Source organism: Podarcis pityusensis (genome assembly GCF_964106645.2).
Source record: "Podarcis pityusensis genome assembly, chromosome: 13".
Taxonomy (NCBI): Eukaryota; Metazoa; Chordata; class Lepidosauria; order Squamata; family Lacertidae; genus Podarcis; species Podarcis pityusensis.
In genome coordinates, this window is record NC_138038.1 from 40,395,170 (window position 1) to 40,413,532 (window position 18,363).

The window sequence follows — 18,363 nt, forward strand, 5'->3', positions numbered from 1 at the left end:
TTACAGAAGAAGAAGAAGAAGAAGAAGAAGAAGAAGAAGAAGAAGAAGAAGAAGAAGAAGAAGAAGAAGACGGACAGGGCTCTAACACACCGTCTACAACAGTCTCCCCCCATCTGGTGTCTTCCAGATGTTCTGGAGTGCCTCAGCCAGCACAGCTGTACTCCAAAACATCTGGGAGGCTGATCAAAAATTTGACACATGGAGCCAAGAGAGGGAGGTGAGAGCAAAATGCATTTGGCTCAGGCTTAATTTTGATCGCCGTCGAAGACTACCTGTTCCTTCCGATGGCAGTGAACCCATCCTTGCTTTCTGCTCCCGGCTGCCCCTGAGCAACAGAAATGTGCTCATTAGCAGAAGCATGCCCCTTTCGCAATGCCTGGCTCTTGACAAAAGTGCTGCCATAGGCTGTCACGCCTGGCGGGAGCAGTCAGTCTAATATAGGTGCAAAATTGGCCCTAGACTTTTAAGTTGCTGCTATGCTTGGCGTCGGGCCTCTTGATACCAACACCCAGTTGACAGCTGGGCATCGTCCGGAGCCTGCAGCAGATGCCCTGTCTGTCAGATGGATGAACTGGCCCAGAGCATCTGTCTCTGTGGAGCTGCCGTGTGTATGGTGACATTACTGATTTTTGTAAAGGTGTTCCCACACTGAAACTGGAAACAATGACAAATGCTTAGAAAACTCTCCCATCACTGGGCTTGTACTTAGGGCTATCTAGGTCACTGAAAGCACCCAAAGAATTCTGGGAACTGTAGTTTGTTAAGGGTCCTGAGAGATGTTAGAAGACTGCCTATTCCCCTCAAATAGCTACTGTTTCCAGAGTGGTTTGGCAATCAGTTTACATTCCCCAGAAACTCTGGGAACTTTACTCTGAGCACCCTTAAGTACAGTTCCCAGGATTCTCCGTGGGAAGCCATGACACTTAAAGTGGTTCAACAGTGCTTTAAAATGTACAGTGCAGCTGTGGACCTAGTTAACCACCAGCGTGCTTTAAACACACCTTTCTACTCATAATCAGGTTCATTTAAAAGGACAGGATTGTTCCCCAACCCCTTCAGCACATGGCTCATGTTCACAGTTGGGAGATTTTGATCCGTGTCAGTCACTATATGGTGCCCCATACACAAACCCACACCCCTTTTAGACATACGAATAACGAGCCTGAAACAATTACTGGGCACATAATCTAGAGACCGCAGCATGACTCAATCAGCCCTTTAATCATTCTGCTATGTTTTCCAGACTTTCAAGCTTCAGCGAAGCATCTCTTCATCAACCTGTCCACTGAGGAAGCTGTGTGAATTTGTGGGGGTCACTGCACACTGGAACAATCCTCCGCCTTTCGTGGGTGGCTTTTACAAGATTTGTTGGCCATCGCCAGCTTCTTGTGGAAATTGAGCATGCACCCAGAAGAATGCACTAAGATGCTCCTCCTGGAACAAGCTCATTTGGAGGTGAACGCTGGTAGGATCGGGCAATCTGTCCTTCTGGGAAGCTTGCCTGCCATTGATCTCCCGATCGAGGAATTCCCTAATAAGCTTTGGAGGGATGTCCAAGGCCCCACCAAAAGCAAAGCTTAAAGCCTCTACTTGGTTGCATCCACAGCCTCAGTGACTAAAGGGTGGCAAAAGGGTGGGCTGTGTTTTCTTACACTACACTTGTGAGTGAAGTGGAAGTTCAAATCAGCATGAGCGGTTGTGAGTATGGAGGAGGATGCCACCTACAGATCACAGCCTTGTACTCTGTATTAACTAACCCAGAATAACTGGCCTCCCCTCCCCATGTAAAAACATAAAGAACATAAAAAGAGCCTTTCTAGAGCCATCCAGTGGCCCGTCTAGTCCAGCATCCTGTTCTCACGGCAGCTAACCAGTTGCCCAAGGGAAGCCCAAAAGCAAGACTCCTGCAGTTCCCAGAAAATGGTATTCAGAAGCATCACTGCCTCTGACCATGGAGGCAGAGCTGGAGCCATCAGGGCTAGCAGCCACTGATAGCATTTGTCCTTCTTGAATTGGACGGATCCTCTTTTAAATCCATCCAAGTTGGTGGCCAACACTGCCATCAGAAATGGTTTGGAATCCCTCCCATAAGTCCATGTTGAAAGAACTGACCATTCCTTATCACTCACTCTCTGTCCACCCTGCTTGTGAGCAGAGCTGGCATCGCATCCAAGACCGATTATTATAATTTGGGTGGGTGGTGCTGTGGTCTAAACCACGGAGCGTCTTGGGCTTGCTGATCAGAAGGTTGGCGGTTCAAATCCCTGTGATGGAGTGAGCTCCCGTTGCTCTGTCCCAGCTTCTGCCAACCTAGCAGTTCAAAAGCACACCAGTGCAAGTAGATAAATAGGTGGCGGGAAGGCAAACGATGTTTCCGTGCGCTCTGGTTTCTGTTGCACTAGAAGCGGCTTAGTCATGCTGGCCTCATGACCCAGAAAGCTGTCTGTGGACAAACACTGGCTTCCTCGGCCTGAAAGCGAGATGAGCGCCGCAACCCCACAGTCGCCTTTGACTGGACTTAACTATCCAGGGGTCCTTTACCCTTTTTTTGGCATCCGAGACACAAAATCCCACAAGCACCTTTCTTCCTCCCCATCTAGCAGTAAAAATAAAATAACAGCCATAACTTCCTTTTCGGACAACTTGCTGCCTGAGCCACCCACCTCACACTGCCCAATGGTAGGACTTGGTTATGAGCAACAGAATGTGATGTTAAAGGGGAGGAAACCACAAAGAGTCCAATAGCCCCTCGGAGACTAAGAAATGTGTTATGGCATGCACTTTCATAGACTCCACTTCACCAGCTGCAGAACACAGGTATCATCCCTCTGGAAGTTATTAAAAGGGAAGTCATCTTTCTGTGTGTTCATATTACTTACATCCCACTTCTGTATGTGGCTCCCGTGATCTCCCATCCCAGTTTCCGTCTGGTTTCATGCCTGCTTATCTTCGGTAGTACTGCAGCAACCTCAGCTGCTCCCAGACCACCCCTTGTGGTCTCCCCAGTCTCTCTCCCCCCCCCCCCCCGCTTGCCGCTCTGCCTCAGGAAATAAATCTGTGCTTAGCAATCTCAAGTGAATTCCCCAGGAGGCAGCAGCTATTGCAGAAGAATTAATGTAGAGCCCAGGCCGCGCGATCTTATAGGTGATGCGGTGCCTACCGCCTTAGAAAGCAGCCCTCGCCTAGGATGCCCCCTCTCTCTGGCAGACTACAACTCCCATGGCCCCTCGGGTGGGAGGGGGTGCAGCGAGCATGCTCAGCTTCCCTGCTCTGCTCCCCCTCCCCTCCCCGCATCTCTCTCTCCCTCTCTCTCTCCCTCTCCTGCATCTTCCCACCCTGCTCTGCTGCATCAGCACCAACCTCTCTCCATCCTTAGAGCATCTTCCTCCTCCCAGCTTGGTGGGGCAGGGAAGGCTCAGTTTATCCATTACTGCAATTACCAGTAACCTTCCTTCCCGCCCTCCTCCTCCTCCTCCTCCTCCACCACCCCAAAGAAGAGGGGTCTTCGCCAGCCACCGTGTCTGTCTGTTGAGCCACACGGAGGGTGGGGGAGAAGACCCACTGAGGACCCACAGCCTCGCCAGGAAGCAAGCGCAATGAAGGATCGCACCCAGGAGTTGAGAAGTGTAAGATGCAATTTTCTTTCTTCCCTTCCCCCACCCCCCACAACCTTGATTTAATGCCTGGGGGCCTTGTCTCTGTCTCCCCGCCACCCAGCCCCCAACCCTGTAGAGAGGCAAGTGGGGAGATTAGCAATAGCCTTCCGATGTATTTCTTATATTTCCTTCCTCCAACTCTCCAAATGGCACATAAAGAATTATTTTATTCAGCAGTCACTAATAGGCAAGGATTTAATGGTAGGAGGAACACTGTATCTAAATTGTGGTGTGTGTGTTTTTTGAGCGCGCGGGGGGGGGGGCAGAGAAGGTGGCGGCCAGATTATTGGGGGGGGGGGAGCGATCCACTGCGGGATCTGTCGAGAAGGATGTCTCAGGTTTCCAAGATGGGGGAGGGTTGGACTTGGCATGGGGAGAAGAGGGGCTCGTCTCTCTGCAAGACAAGGGAAAAGGCTGCCTGGTTGCATTTCAGGAGGGTTGAAATCTCTCCAGCGAAGAATTACACAGCCATGTATCTGAATGTGGGGGAGCGGGGAGAAGGTTTTGTGAGGTTGTTCCATTCCCCCAGAAGTATGGGGAGGAATTGGGGAATGCATTCTGCTAATGTACATGTCCGTGCGTATATTAAGGCGATTTTCTTTCAGAGTAAGGGGAGAGAATGTTTAAATATCTCATTTTAAGTCTCTTAAAAGCCAGTGTATGTCTACAGAAATTTGTGTGTGGGAAGACACAGTCAATTTTTATAGGTCATCCGATTCCTCCCCTCCCCAAAGAGGAAGGGGGGTGGGTTGGAGAGAAAGGAATAGCCCTTAAGGCGTCAAATATTTCAGGAAGTGTGAGAATAGAGGGGGTGGCTGGGCGGGGGGGGGGAGAGGAGGAGGAGAAGAAGGAACTTTCTCCCTCCTCCCGCTTCCACCAGCTTGTTGGGAGAAGGACTGTGATGGATGGTTTTTCTCCTTTCACCTCTTTGCAATTTTTTGGGTGGGGGGAGGGTGGGGGATGGCTGAAGGTTGAGCCAAATTGGATGTGACAGATTCTGTCTCAAGGGGAGAGGCACTGGGAGGCAAAGAAGTGTTGTGGGGTGCATGCGTGTTTTATAGCCCGGTGTGTTAATGTCAATTCCTTGATTAGCACAAAGCACTCACGCATCGATATGTTAAGAGAAGGGTCTAAGGGGAGATCACCTAAATAATTCCTAAGAACCCCCTCCTCCACTTTTTATAAGACCGCCCCTTACACACGAACTGCTGTGCTCCAACCTGCCTCTCTCTCCCCCCCCCCCAATCCGTTTTCTGGTTTGCTGAGATAGGATGTGACTCTCATTTCCATTTAAGCCTGGAGACACACAGCAAATCTTTGGCTCCTCTCTGTCTCCCTCCCCCCACGCCGCTCCTTTCCCTCCCTCCCGTCCCCCACCCCACAAGGGGATGGAGTCATTCATACAAAATGTTTTCGGTCTGTATGTAAAGCAACAAGAAGTAAGGAAGAGGCTTTCTGTGATCTCGCTATGCCAAGTGGGCTGATGGAATTGGAGTGATCTACTTTTCTCACATCCATCTAATTTCTCGTAGTTCTTTTTTAAGTTGGGATTGTCCGCGATCTGGCAAAAATAAAACAAGATTCGTTTTGTTTTATTTGGACCAAAACAAGAATCACAACAAACTCGCCATCTCCTTCTCTCCTCCAAATGAGATTTACTTCTTTTTTTTAACAGTTCCTGCTGTAACATGGTCTGTTCTGTTCAATTTTAGCCCCTGTGCTGCTGTTGTTTTTCTGGCCAGTTTCAGGGTCTTTTGTGTGAAAATGAGGAGATGTGCGCTTTTTAGTATCTCTCTGTGTGTGACAGAATATCACGGTGTGCGCGTCCCTATGTGTATAGGGACAGGGCTTTTGTTACATATTCATCTCTCTGGGTCTTTAACGCTCACCCTTCTCGGACAGAACAAACATTATTTCTGTGTGTGTGTAAAGGTTGGAATTGCACCTCCTCTCTGGATCCCTTTCTCCCCAATGTCTTGTGTGCATTTGTGGGAAGCAGGAGAAGGGGCTCCTTGGCCAAATCATCTTTGCGGAAGGAATATGTGACACTATCACCCAGCGACAGAGAACAGAAATTCAGCCATCTCCTTCCATCCCAATTCCACAATTGAATTGCAACCCCGAAGAAATAATTCAGTGACCTTTTCAAGCGTTGGGAGGATTTCTCCCCCCCCCCCCACCTCAGTTTCTGTTTTTCTTATCCGAGTGGAGCAGAGAGAAACCGGTTATAATCACCATTGCATATGCTTCCATCTGCAGTAGCAACAAAATCGAGCTATTCCCTTTTAAACAATGGGGGGGGGGGAGCAGATGCAGTGACAATAAAGGAATCTGTGTCTGTGTGTGTATGTGTGAGAGAGAAAGAGAGAAAGAGTGTGTGTTTTAACATATATATAAATTTATTCAGCAGCTCCTCCCCTCTGCCTCCCCTTTATTCTGCATGGATTACCGGGGGGGGGGGGGGGGCGACGACGGACCAGACAGAAAAATTGTTGAAAAATTGTGCAGGCTCCTGATCTGGGAATAGGTCTAGTGGTTGCTTATACAGGATGCTGGTGATGTGCCCCATCAGATCTGCTCAAGGCAGATTTCTTTAAAAATGCCATCTCCATCTCCATCTCTCTCTTTCCCCCCTCCCTCCCTCCCGATGCCCCCTGCAAAAAAAAATTATTTGCCAGTGGGGGGAGAGAGACTGGGTTCCAGCATCGCTTCCTATCCTCCTGCCCAGGCAAGGGAGAAAATGGCATTTGCTTTATCGTTGGCGCATTGTGCGTTTGGGGGGGGGGTTATGATGGAGGAGACGGTTTTGCTGCAGGAGCCAAAGGCTTGTATGTATGTGTCTGTGTCTCTCTGAGCGTCTCTCTCTCTCTCTCTCTCTCTCTCTCTCTCTCTCTGCTCTCTCTCTCTCTCTCTCCCCCCCCCTCACCCCACCCCAGTGTTGATAGTGTTACTTGCTGAATGCAGCAGAAGAGAAGATAGGCACACAATAAAGAGAGATGTGGGGGAGATTATAAAAGCAGGTGTGTTGGCAGGAAGGAGCAGGATGGTGGTGCTGGCATCGCCACCAAGTGTGGTGGTGGCGGCGGCAGTCGATCTTGATGGGGGCGAGGAACCCGCAGCCCTGAGGCAGTGTGTGTGTTGGGGTGGGAGGGGGGTGTTGTTGCAAGCTTTGCAAAATCCTGCAGTCTAGAGCCGGGTTAATAAGCCCACACAGACATAGAGAAGGGCAAGATTGCTTTGCAATGATGATATGCACCGGAGGCGCACAGGCGAGGGACTGTGGCCCCGTTGTCTCAAGCCTATTTGTTTATCTCCTCGCTGTTTAAACCCATCCAGTCTCCAGCAGGGGAGAAACATCACAGTGAAACAAATCAAATGGGGAAGTCTAACCCGCTGCTGAACTTCCCTCCCTCCCTCCTTTACACCGCACACAGCGGACCCCAGCCAATTAAAAGCCAAACTGAGATTTGCTTTTGGTTTGTATGCTTGTTTGTTTGGGTTTTGTTTTTTAAGGAAGAGGAGGAGGAGGAAAGGTCTTAAATACTCCTTAAAAGATGCTCAGGTTCAGACTCTGGAGTGTCTCTGAAGAAGGAGTTGTGTGAGACAGGCTCGTTGCACTTAAAATGGGTTGGATTGTAATGAATGGGAGCTGATAGTGGCTGGGGCCAGAGAGGAAAGATGGACATCCCTCCCAATTCTGCATTTGATTCCCTAGAGGCCCATAAAACAGACTCCACAGACACAGCTCCCTCCGTCCGAACAGTTTATTAATTGCCCGCTGTGTTCAGGGAGCATATCCAGAGGGGCTGGCTGTGTGTGCATTAAACGGGCAGGACAGGCCTGGAGGGGCTGAAATATAAGGCTTGAGGAGGCTGAGAGAACTCAGGCGGCAGGTGGAGACACAGGTAAGCTGAGATTCTGTTGAAGGACTTGAAGAGGAGGAGAGCCAAGGGGGGCTATTCTGGAGGATAGCAGAAGATTTGGGAGAAAGGCACGGAGGGAGGGGGCAAAAGAGGGCCTGACTGCGGGTGAAGATGTTCAGAACTGAGACAAATGTGAAGGGGAGCATAAGGAGTCAGCGGTGGAATACACTTCTTTCTGCCTCTTTTACTTAAAATCAATTTATACCCCGCTTTTCTTGACTGATTGTGAACTCAAAAGCATCCTGCAATTAAAAACACAAAAGCAACTGACTGTGCAAATTAATAAATAAATAGTAAACAAGCGGCAATAAAAGAGCGAAGTCCCGACTCGACAAAGAAAGCGGGGGGTGGGGGTGGGGAGAAACCAATCACAGTAGCATTAATGATTATTAGTCTATAGCCGCATGGTGGGGAAAGGCTAGCCAGATGACATTCTTTTTTAAAGGCAGGTTTTTTTTAACCTGCTGTCTAAAAGGATGCAGCCTGGGATATTGCCTGGGGTGGTAGTGGGGTGTTCTATAAATGTGGCACCACTACCAAAAAGGCACAGTCCTTGCTTGGTGCCTGTGAAACTTCCTCTGAAAGCAGCACCAGAGCAAGGCCTCGGATGCTGAACGGAATGTATGTGTGCCGACAAAAGTGGTCCTTTAAGCAGCCCAGGTCCCAAGCTGTTTGGGGCTTTAAAAATCAAAGCCAGTACCTGTACTGTACCTACAATTGAGCCTGGAAACAAACAGGCAGGTGGATAATATTAGATTAATATCACAGGCTGCAATTGGCCAGCTCTGTTCAATAAGCTGGCAGAGGCATTTTTTTTGCACCAGCTGAAGTTTTCAAATATTTTTTTAAAGGCAGTCCCACATATAACGTATTATTACAGTGGTCTCGTCTTTGGCATGAATGGCTGTGGCAAGGTCTGACCTAGAAGGGAATGGCCATGGCTAGCTTGCCAGCTGAAGCTGGTGAAAAAAGCTCACCATTGCCACCTCCCATATTGGCATCCTGGCCTGCTGCTTCATACAGCAGATTTCTAATCTCTAGGGTGGTCTGGCTGAGCTTTTAAAATGAGGACTAGTAGCTTGGATGAACCAGAGGTAAGATGTAAGCCACAGCAATGAGTTAGTACATAACTATTTGCTCCCATATAAAGGGACTGGGGAAACGGAAGTCCTCCCTGTAATTGCTTGAGGTTTGTTTTGTGCATTTGGCTTAACAGCTGAATAGTGTGTACAGGGTAGGACATAAGCATCTCTCTCTGTGTGTGTATTCATTTGTTCTTCAGCATCTAAAATGAGAGCTCACCTCTGTCATGAGTTTACTTGACAGCCTTATTCAAGCCACTCACCCTCCAGCCACCCTTATACTATATGGAGATAATCATATTGGCTTTCCTTACAGGGTTGTTGTAACGATTGTTGAGATCACAGCACAATGCGCTATAATTCCTTAATTCTTCTTGACTGGTGCTTTTAAAAATAATAATCCAAGGGGAGGATTTGAACTCGGTCCCACCAGTCCAAGCCCAGAGGTGTTTTCCCCACCCCCCTACTACACTTCACAGTTTCTATTTTATTGAGGTTTGGAAATCTTGAACTGAGAAAGGCTCCTCAAGGCCAAATGCAGCAGAGTCTTTGCGGGATGTGAAATATACTGCTCAGTTTGCTATACTAAGTTGCATGTTGTAGAGTTAAGGTGGGGAGATATGATTGCTCTCGCTTCCCTCTGTCTGTCTCTTTCACCCTCAACTCAAGGGCAGAAGAGACGTTTTCGTGAAACCCTCACATCCTCAAAGGCACCATTCAGAGCGAGCTCAAAAGTGCAATCCTAAAACATTGAGCCCAGCAGAATCTGCTTCTTAGTAAATATTATTAGGATCACACTTCTTAACGGCGCAACTGCCGTATAAACTGAAAGCAGATCGGCATAATGTTGGGAGATGCAGTGTGGTAAGAGGTGGACAATGGCATGTTCTCAGCACTTCACAAAAAGTAGAGTTTCCAGAGCTGTTTTGTGGGCACAAGGAAGGAGAACCCACAGCGCTCCTGCTGATTTAAAAACCATGTAAATTTGCTGTAGAGACGTGCCTTAAGGAAGGACATGCACCAGATTAGCTGTTCCACTTTCCAGCTAGGAGGAAAGAAGGCTTGAGAGATGCGTAGGTTTGAGCGATGCTTGATTTTTCTTGCTATGGGGAGAAGGTGAGGAGGACTTGGTGCTAAGAAGGGTTGCTGGGCTGGGAATCTTGTTACAGGGAGTGAGGAGAGGAAGAGTTTACAACTGGGGTGGGGGACATTTTTGGCCCTGTGGGCCAGTTCTTCATCTTCCTCCTCCACCCAATTTTGACGCTACCCACCTGTCTGTCACCTGATGTCAAGTGATTGACAAGTGGGCCTTCCCACCTGCCTGTCGGATTTGACTTGTGGGGGGAGATAGCGCCTAAGCAGAACTGAACTCCTCACACATCATTTGACGCCCCCTGCTTTCTGTAAACTTTACAAGGAATGGCAACATCTCAAGAACCCCTCTGCTTGACTGTTGCAGAATGTCTTAGGTTATTCCAGTAAGACCTGTTATGTCAGAGAGAGGTGACTTAGGTTGGAAGGACCCACTTTGGGGAAGAAAGCTGCAACTTTGAAGCCTTTATCGCTAACCCCAGACTTGCAGAGAGCTAGTTGTAGCAGGGGGAGAAAGCATCTACTTCTTTGTTAACTCTTCCCATGTTCTAGGCCTGAGACAAGGCAGGATCTAGGGTTAAACCCTCACTGAGATCCATCTACAATTAAATCCATCCATCACACCTCTGTAGTTTCGTACACAAAAGTTACTAGCCCAACAAATGACAAAAAGACCCACTGGACCAGTCCATCAAGTCCCATGGTGGCCAGCCAGCAGATATCTCTGGAAGCTCCCAAAGAGGACCTGAGGTCAATAGTCCACTTGTGTTTTTGCTCCTACTAGTTACATTCAGTTGAACGCCACCTCTGAAACTCGAGGTAGGTGTAGCTATCATGACTAGTAGCCATTGATAGTCTTCATCCCCTATGAAGTTGTCTCATCCCCTCTTAAAGCCATCTAAGCTGGTGACTTCCTAGTCACCTAAAGTCACCTTCGCACAAGTGACCACCAGTATGGCGACAAACCTGATCCAACACACTGGGCCTTTGCTGTGTATCCATAGAGAAAAGGTAGACTTACAGCTGTTGGTGCTCTCTCATTAGTCGTCAAACGGTGGGCCGTGACCTCAGGTGGGTCACAATTGGGGCATCACCATCATCCTATTCTCTCTTTCTCTCTAATAAAGATTTTGAAGAAGAAAAAGATGAAAGGATAAAGTTGTGGGGAGCAACAGAGAAATAAAACAAGAAGAGGGGATAGAGAAAGAAAAGCCAGTGACGAGAAGCACCCATGGGAGAGGCTGGTGGGAGGATAAAAAAATGCATAAAACAAAAGTGTGTCTTGTGTTGTTGTTACTTTGGCTTAAATGTGATGCCCCCAGTTCAGAAAAAGTTGGTGACTGCTGTGTTATCCTGCCTGTTGATTCATTCAACTGTTGTTACTACTGAGCATTTGTCCAGTTCATACAAAAAATGCTGCCAGGTGTTGTGTTATTAGCCAGAGTCCTATAGTGTGTGTGTGTGTGTGTGTGTGTGTGTGTGTGTGTGCTTCAGAGTGTGGCAGGGGGGATTTTAACCTGAAAACCAGCCACTTATACACACATGCAGTCACCCTACATGCAAACGAGATTAAATGTTATAAGTGTGGGATATTTGTATTTCTTGGAACCGGAGCTGCCGTAAAGCAGCTATTCTCTCTTTCTCTGTTTACTCCACCTGGTAATAACAGAATAAACAATGCAAGGAGGAAGATGCAGTTCAAGATAGGAAAAGAAGTGGTAGGGGAACACCTACTTTAAATGAATTCAAATTTCCAGGGCCTGATGATCTGCACCCAAGGGTACTAAACGAGCTTGTGGATGTAATCTCAGAGTCCTGTGGACTGGAGCCAGTGTGGTGTAGTGGTTAAGAGCGGTAGACTCGTAATCTGGTGAACCAGGTTCGCGTCTCCGCTCCTCCACATGCAGCTGCTGGGTGACCTTGGGCCAGTCACACTTCTCTGAAGTCTCTCAGCCCCACTGACCTCAAAGAGTGTTTGTTGTGGGGGAGGAAGGGAAAGGAGAATGTTAGCCGCTTTGAGACTCCTTCGGGTAATGATAAAGCAGGATATCAAATCCAAACTCTTCTTCTTCTTCAAATGTTGTCCCCATGTTCAAAAAGGGGCAAAAAGAAGACCCAGGAAACTTCCAATCGGTGAACTTGACATCAATACCAGGAAAATTCCTGTAACAGATAACTAAACAGTTGGTCTGCGAGCACTTAGACAAGGTTGCTGTGATTACAAAGATCCAGCATGAGTTTCTCAAAAAACAAGTCATGCCAGTTGGATCTCATTTCTTTTTTTGATAGAGTATCAAGCTTGGTGGATCAGGGGAATGCTGTGGATGTAGTGTATCTTGATTTCAATAAGATTTTTGACAAATTCCCCCCTTGATATTCTTTCAGAGAAGTTGGTAAAATGTGGACTGGATGAGATAACTGCTGGGTGGATTTGCAGCTGGTTGACTGACTGAACCCAAAGAGTGCTCACTAACAGTTCTGCCTTGGTCAGATCACAGCTGGAGTACCATGTCCAGTTCTGGGCCTCACAATTTAGTAAGGATATTGAAAAGCTGCACTGTGTGAAGAGGAGGGCGACCAAGATGATCAAGAGTCTGTGTACTACATATAAAAATGAGTGTGCTAGGAAAGATTCTGAAATGATGAGGAATTTTCATGAGGCTTTTTCTTTTTTAAAAAAAATCAAATTCCTTCAGAAAAGTTTAAGGTTGGAAATGTGAGAAACAGAATCGAAATTGATAGAGACTTTCACATTTAGTCAGGACTGCGCTAAATGGTTGACTAGTTTCAAGGCAGGTTCACAGAACCAACTTTGACAATTGTTTTCCACCAGTTTGTTACATTTATATCCCATCTTTTGTCCGTGATGGAACTTTCAGCAATGTACAGCAGCCTTGCATTTAAATACTCACATAATACCCGAAGGAGTCCAGGAATTGGAGAGTGGACTGTCAGAAAAGGATGGAACACACATCCGTCCTCTGGACCCCATCTAGAAACCAACTGGGCTTCTAGAGAAGGGAAGCCCCACCCTCCAGGCGCAGCATAGACTTAGCTCCCTCCATCCCTTTTCTGCCCCAGCCCTCAACAGGCTAGTGAAATAATTTTGCCAGCTAGGAAGTTTTATTTGTTTTGTATCAATTTCCTTATTTAATCGATTTATATACAGTGGTACCTTGGGTTACAAAAACCTCATGTTACAAACACTTCGGGTTACAGACTCCACTAACCCGGAAGTAGTACCTCGGGCTAAGAACTTTACCTCAGGATGAGAACAGAAATCGCGTGCCGGCGGCAGCGGGAGGCCTCATTAGCTAAAGTGGTACCTCAGGTTAAGAACGGTTGCTGGTTAAGAACGGACCTCCGGAACGAATTAAGTTCATAACCAGAGGTACCACTGTACTGCTTAACTACCACAGTCTCTAAGCGGTTTACAAAGATACAATACAAAGAATAAAAATCAGTTAAAACTATAAAATCAAACTTTTAATAAAAATGCCTGCTGGGGGTATCAGTAGGCACTGGAAGTTCAGTAGTGAGGGGCCCGGTCGGACCTCAACTGGAAGAGAATTCCGTAAAAATGGACCCACAATACGAAATGCACGGCTCAATGATCAGGGATATAAGGGATTAGGTGGTCCTTGAGATATTCTGGAAGCTTATTTGCCTTATTTGTATGGCCAACCTCTATGGGGTTCCCATTCTGGCACCGACTTGCCCCCATCTGCTTAGCTTCACCAAAGCTGCAGGACCCAACTGCCTTCAGTCCATGTCTGCTTGAAGTGTTGGGCAGTGTTTCGCCAAGCCCTGACCAAAATTTGGTTAAGTTTCCAAGGAACCAAATTAACTTGTGGGGTTTTTTGGGGGGGGAGGGGCAGATTTGGCCTCGTGGTCATCTCTCCTAGAGAAAGGACCCTGAGCTGTCATACTCCAGCCATACTGGACCTCGAGAAAAGATGGATTTTGCACTATTTCAGAATGATGACAATGGGCTTCTGTTTTCATGTTCCACATGCATTTGTGTTCCTCCACTGGTTATGAAACATCTACGTAGTCTCTGGACTATCACCCTTACAGTCTGAAGCCTGATGCCACTTAAGGACTAGAACCAATATTTCCTTTCTAATGGAAGCTATCCCCCTCCCCCAATGCTGTACCAAGCACCCAATGACATATTAGAGCAATGCAGTGGCAGGTATACACATAGACACGCAACCCTGCTTGTGATCTAGAGAAGACTAGGAAAGGAGGGTGCTGTTGTTATTGTTTTTAAGGGTGGTAGTGTGTGCTATTTATATAACCATGTTGTGCATTCCATACTTTCGATATTTCCATCCCCATATTTGCCTTCCTTCTGCCTTTCCTCTGAGGTCTTAGATCAGGCAGCTGGCTCGAATTGTCACAAGACTCACTTAAACAACACGAGACGTTAAAGTGGTCATGAGTTCATTCTGTCTAGTTTGCTTTAATTTCCAAGCCTCCTGGGCCTACTTCACTCATATCTGCAAGCACTTCCAGGAGGGGCAGAATTTTAATCAAAGCTCTCTGGGTCGTTACCTTGAAGCAGTTAGCAGTGGAATCCTAGGCATGTCTACACTGATGTAAGTCCCACTGTGTTTAAGAAAGTGGCCGTAGCCTAAACCCAGCTGCACAGATAACTAGGCGCCATCTTTCTAGACTTTTGTGTAGTGTCTGAAGCCATGCTAAGTGCCTGCAGCTTTCCTGTGTGTAGAGAAACAAGAAAGAACCTCAAAGCACCTTAAAGACTTAGCAAATATATCATGCCATAGTCATTTTCTTAGGCTTAAGGTGCCACTAAATTATGCCGTCTTTGCTGCAAGAGACTAACATGTCTTCCTCTTTGGAACTTCTGCTTATATGTACTAAGTCTGTAGTTTATGTGCAATTTAGCACATTAAAAAAAATGCATTCCAGTCAAGTTTCTAGCCCTCAAGAGCATTGCTTACAAACTTGTCCAATCCCTCTGCCCTCCCATTCTTTGTCAGCTATTCCCCACCAAACATCGAAAAGATTCAGCGTGGCAAATTATGCAACCAGAATGTGTTGTGATGACTGCCTAGCCTCTGCTAGCTTTAGAGGTCTACAGTTGTGGTGTCTGGTGTGTGTGTGTGTGTTGGGGCTGGGGGGGGGGGTTGGGGGAAGGACAGCTTTCCAGACTGAGGACTGGAATACTTGGCTGGTGGAAGGAAATACTGCCAGATCTCAGAGGCGCTATTTGCCTTAAGCAAACGGAATGACTCATATTGTAGCTCCGAGCTACTACTTAGTTGTAGTTTTTATTTATTTCATTGATATGCCGCCCTCCCAAAAAGTTCAGGGTGTGCCCCCTCATCCCTGTTTTATCTTTGCAATCCTGTGAGGTAGGGGACCAGCTGAGAGACAGTGCCAGGCCTGGGGCACTTCCACATTTCTGCTTGTGCCATGCTTTCTAGGCTCCAGTCCGAACATTTTTCCAATTGCCCTACTGCTTTCCCTGGGAAAATCCCATTCTTTAGTGCTGGATCAGAGCAAACATCAATCCACAGAAAACCCAATGGACATTTGCTCTGATTCAGCAGTAAAGATTGTGTTTTCCTGGGGGAAAGCGTTGGAAGTCTGGTTGAGCCCTATGATCACCCAACAAAGACCAAGGCTGATCCCAGATCTCTCCCGCTGCAGTTTCAGTGCTCTGCCTTGTTTGGAAGATCTCTCCAGAAGCAGTGCCCTGTGAGATTTTGAATTATACTGGAGAACCTTCCAAGAAGTTGCTCCATCTTTTACAGAATCACAGAATTATAGAGTTGGAAGGGACCATGAGGACCAAACCCCTGCAATGCAGGAATCTTTTGCCCAACGTGAGGCTCAAACTCACAACCGTGAGATGAAGAGTCTCTTGCTCGAGTGACTTGAGCTTTCCAGCTCACTTGAAGACCTACTACACATCAAAGCCTGAATTTGATATTCAGCATCCTTGAATCCAAGCGTCCATGTTTCAAACAAGCAGTTTCATCGTTTGTAAGGTTGCAGAAACAGATCTGGAAGTTCGGGGAGCAATGCTGGGTGATGTCTGAGGGCATTTCCTCAGTGGTGCTGAAGCTATGGCTGTATGTGTGGTGTTCCTGTGCTACCTCTGTGATGTAGGAAACCTCCAGCCTCAATTGTGTTGAAACAACCAGGTTACATATGAGCAGTTCATAAAACTGGCCTCTCCCCAAGCCACTGCCCCTCTTTCTGGGAGCTGAGGCAATGCCACTGTGGGAAGGAGCCGCACCACGGGTACCTTCTGTGTGATGGAACTGTGTGAGAAGTAAGGTAAAGGTAAAGGACCCCTGGATGGTTAAGTTCCTGTCAAAGGCGACTATGGGGTTGTGGCGCTCATCTCGCTTTCAGGCTGAGGGAGCCTGCGTTTGTCTGCAGAAGGCTTTCTGGGTCATGTAGCCAGCATGACTAAACCGCTTCTGGTGCAATGGGACACTGTGACAGAAGCCAGAGCGCATGGAAATGCCATTTACCTTCCTGCCGCAGTGGTACCTATTTATCTACTTGCGTTGGCATGCTTTCGAATTGCTAGGTTGGCAGGAGCTGGGACAGAACAATGGAGCTCACCCCATCACGGGGATTCGAACCGCCGACCTTCTGATCAGCAAGAGGCTCAGGGGTTTAGAAGCAAAATCTTCCATGCCACTCCAGAAAAATCAACAGGGGAAGTCAGCAAGGGCAGCCAACTTGAGGAGGCTCAGGTTGAGGAGAGGGGTTTCCATGCCCTTGCATAACTGAGGCCATTGAGGAGGAGGAGAAGGAAGATAAATTATGCAAAATGAGCACATTTGCATAATTAATGCAGGTTGCATAATCCCAGCATTTCCCTCAGCAGAGGAATCTAGCAGGGAAGACGCCCCCACCTCCTCCCTGCGTATAATCTTGCCCATCCTGCTGCTTCCTTCCACCTTCCTTCCTCTTCTCCTCTGCCTCTCCTTCAACGAAGCCCAATCATTTTTTATCTATCCTATCCAATCCTGCCCTGTCCTCATGTCTACCTTTATAAGGTGGCATCTGTCCAGCCTGTCAGCGAAATTGGGAGCTTCCTATTCTTAAGGGAAAGGAGAGACACACTGCACTCTGTTCGTCTTGTTCCAGCAGAGGAGACTAGAAAAGCCAGCGCAAAGGCTGCTTTTATTTCTTTTTATGGTTTCTATGCCTTCGGGGCACACACTGCGGTCTTTCCACCCAAGCCTGTCTCTTCAGCTAGGAAGCAAAAATGCTGGGTCTATATGTGCTTTCCTTTTTTGCCTGTCTCCTTAAACTCTCCCTCTCTCTCATTCTCCCTCTCTCTCTCTCCCTTCCTCCCTCCACACACACACACAAACACACACACACAGAAACTTAGGTTGTGTTATGGTGAAGGAAGTTACAAAAACAAGGCACCATCATGACATTATAAATATAATTGTACTTCTTTCACTCTTCACCCCACTGCTCCCAGACAAGCCTCGAGTGCTTGCAAAAACAGACACAGGTCTCCCTCAACCTGGTCTGCAGAGAGAAATGAGAAAACGATAATTCAAATTAAAATGCTTTTATAAGGAAGAGAGGAAAAAGAAAAAGGAATGGCAAGGGAACGCATCGTTGTTGTTTTTTGGGTGGGGGGTATTCAAGGAAAGGAGCTCATCTTTCCTTGCTAAGAACCTGTGAATCCTTTTTAATTTTAAAATAATTAATGTACTGTATTAAATTTCCCTGTGGCCAGTTATATGAGCCTTTCTTACCAAGGCCCAGTTCCTACGTGGCAGTGATATGAAACAGGGATGCTTTCTCCAGGCTTTGCCAGTTCACGTGGCAGGACGCTGCGTGTTGGAACATTCCCTCGCCTTGAAATTCTCCCCGCATGCAGAAAATTAGTACTGAAAGGAGAAAGGCTCAGTCTAGCCTTCTCGCTGGCAGGCTATATCTCCACATGCAGGGACTTTTCCCTTTTCCCCTGCCCCCGCACCAGGGGTAGATCCAGGCATGAACCCTGTAGCCCAGGAGTAGCCAGTGTGGTGCCCTCCAGACATTGGGGAGGCAGGAGGGCCTCAACAGATGAAAGAAACAACTGTGTACTGTAGTAGTGTGGAGGAGCGTTGCACTGCAAAATGCTCCTGTTCGGGGTTCCATTGAGCCAACCATGTTCTCTTCCAGGATACTCCATTCCATTCTTCCTGCCCTGCGTTTCCTCGTGTCCCTCCCCCAATGCCACACACACTCAGCATGCACAGTCCTCCTTGGGTTGTTTGGAGATTTTGCTTTCTCTCTCTCACTTAGGCTCCCCCCTTCCCCGTAAATATTTTTTCGAAGACGTCTGCAAGCTTTGGGGGGCCCTGCTGATACCTCCTTTTTTGCTTCTCATTCAGCGCTTGAGATCATTATTCAAGGGAATGATTAGTCACATAAGTCCTTAGGCAATTTTAGGGGGCACACTATACCTTCCCTCAGGGATGGGAGTGGGTTTTAAGGACCCACCAAAGTCAGTGTTGTGGTGGGTGCTAAGGTTCCCTTGGTTCCCTTTCACAAATGCAAAATTTGGAGATATTTTTGTGACGGTACGGGGTACTGTCACCTCTTTCTCTGTTG

The 18,363-nt window shown here is 47.5% G+C and overlaps 1 protein-coding gene across 1 annotated transcript in view; it reads left to right on the plus strand.

Moving 5' to 3' along the window:
• Positions 1-3,270: 3,270 nt before the first annotated feature.
• The window catches only part of STX1B (syntaxin 1B), a 56,878-nt gene continuing 41,785 nt past the window's right edge, over positions 3,271-18,363 (plus strand). The window contains exon 1 of the mRNA XM_080978934.1: positions 3,271-3,626. Coding sequence (XP_080835060.1) covers positions 3,597-3,626 — 30 coding nt within the window. The 5' untranslated portion in view covers positions 3,271-3,596. The remainder of the gene's footprint in view (positions 3,627-18,363) is intronic.